Source organism: Trypanosoma equiperdum (assembly GCF_001457755.1).
Source record: "Trypanosoma equiperdum strain OVI genome assembly, contig: ctg_863, whole genome shotgun sequence".
In the NCBI taxonomy this organism is placed as follows: Eukaryota; Euglenozoa; class Kinetoplastea; order Trypanosomatida; family Trypanosomatidae; genus Trypanosoma; species Trypanosoma equiperdum.
The window spans coordinates 1-1,573 of NW_027124824.1; the positions used below are offsets into that span (position 1 = coordinate 1).

The 1,573-nt window shown below is 45.0% G+C and overlaps 1 pseudogene across 1 annotated transcript; it reads right to left on the reverse strand.

Moving 5' to 3' along the window:
- Window positions 1–467: 467 nt before the first annotated feature.
- On the reverse strand, window positions 468–962 carry TEOVI_000406600:pseudogene (annotated as a pseudogene). The gene has a single exon. A coding segment is annotated over exon 1 (495 nt).
- Window positions 963–1,573: the final 611 nt, after the last annotated feature.

Consider the following 1,573-nt stretch of genomic DNA (forward strand, 5'->3'; position numbering starts at 1 on the left):
AAGCTATCTTTTGAATACAATCTTTTAACGTCACTTGCCATGAGCCAACAGTAAAAGTGGAGACTCCAAGGTTTGGCACATTAACGCATTATACGGATCATCTTCCCACTCACCAGGGTGTGTACTTTCCTCGATCACATGGATTCCATGCGAGGCGCCCTTACCCATGGAAAAGTTTGATACCTCAAAGCACTTTCTGTACCATCCTGGGCGCAGGAAACGCAGGTTCTACATTTCAAGAGTAAATCCCCCAGAAAGATGTTGTCGCGTTTTGACATTTTATGAAAGGGCCTGCGACCTCCATCTTCTCTACGCGAACCGATATCTCGTCTGTCAGTGCACATTTCTGCTACTATTGTAGTTACCAAATGCTCCACTCTTTTTCCGACAGTGTTGTCCCAAGAGATATCCCTTCGTATCTTGCAACTGTTTGGCGATGTCCGGTGCCGATGCCGCTCTGTGGGTTGTTTTTCCTCGTAATATCGGACCCTTACATGGGAAGTTAACTCTCCCAACAATTCTGTTAAGAAGCTACAGCGTGTGCGTGGTAGTGAACACGCCACTGTATTCCTCTCATCTGCTGGGAGAGTTGAGCATGTCGTTGCTCCGCATCTTTGCATTTCATTGCCTGTCCTTTCACTGATTTTGCACATTGCTTTAACGTTGTTAATGGGTCTCGGGGGCAGCGTACCGCCGTGTGTCAGCTCCTGCTGTATCGCTAGGAATTCTTCTGGCTTCGATGTTAAACCACTGATCCTGTATTTCACTGCGTAACTGCATGTAGTAGTGCCGGCATCTGCAGCTATTTCTCCGTTGGTGCCACATTGCTGTGCTTCGCACTGAACCAACATACCCATTTGACTTTGTTGCGCTGTGAGCACAAGCAATGGTTTACATCAGTGTGTTGGTCCACAATGTATTACGAGGCCTACCCTCTTTCGCACAAAGTAAATGTGTAAATTCTACATTTATTCGCGTCTTCTGCATGATTATCAGTAGCATCAATTTGAGGGGAATCGTACCTCAATTTGACTAGCGTGTGCCACCACAGTATAATCTGAAGTAATTCCACAAGCACTTTTAGGCGCAATGCCGCACATCGTACAAATTGATGATTCTGCAAAGATATCATTGTTTTCTCCTCTTTTCTGTCTCTCTGTGTTCACCCCCTCGTGTGGTCCATAGTGGCATTTAGCAGTATCATATGCATATCTCTTCGAATTTGTGCATGATCAACTGATATTACTATATGTATAGTATTTTGGAGAGTCGCTCAGGCAGTAGTTTAGGTACCACCACCAGCTGTGTTCTGTATTTCATGTGACCAAGTGATTTGTTATTGTAGATGCCATGAATCAGCTGAGAGTTCCAGACACAATACGACACGCTCTGCCTTGCACTCTTGCTGTGACTCTTGCTCTTTTCTTTTCGCCTCATAGTATCACAACTCAATTTTGCACATGGTAGTGTGGGGTATAAGCACAAAGTGGAATGCTTGAAGTGGATTTTTGCTTGTCGCTCACTAATGTTGGTAGCCCAATGAGGGATGTGGTAGTCATGCGCTTGCAACATT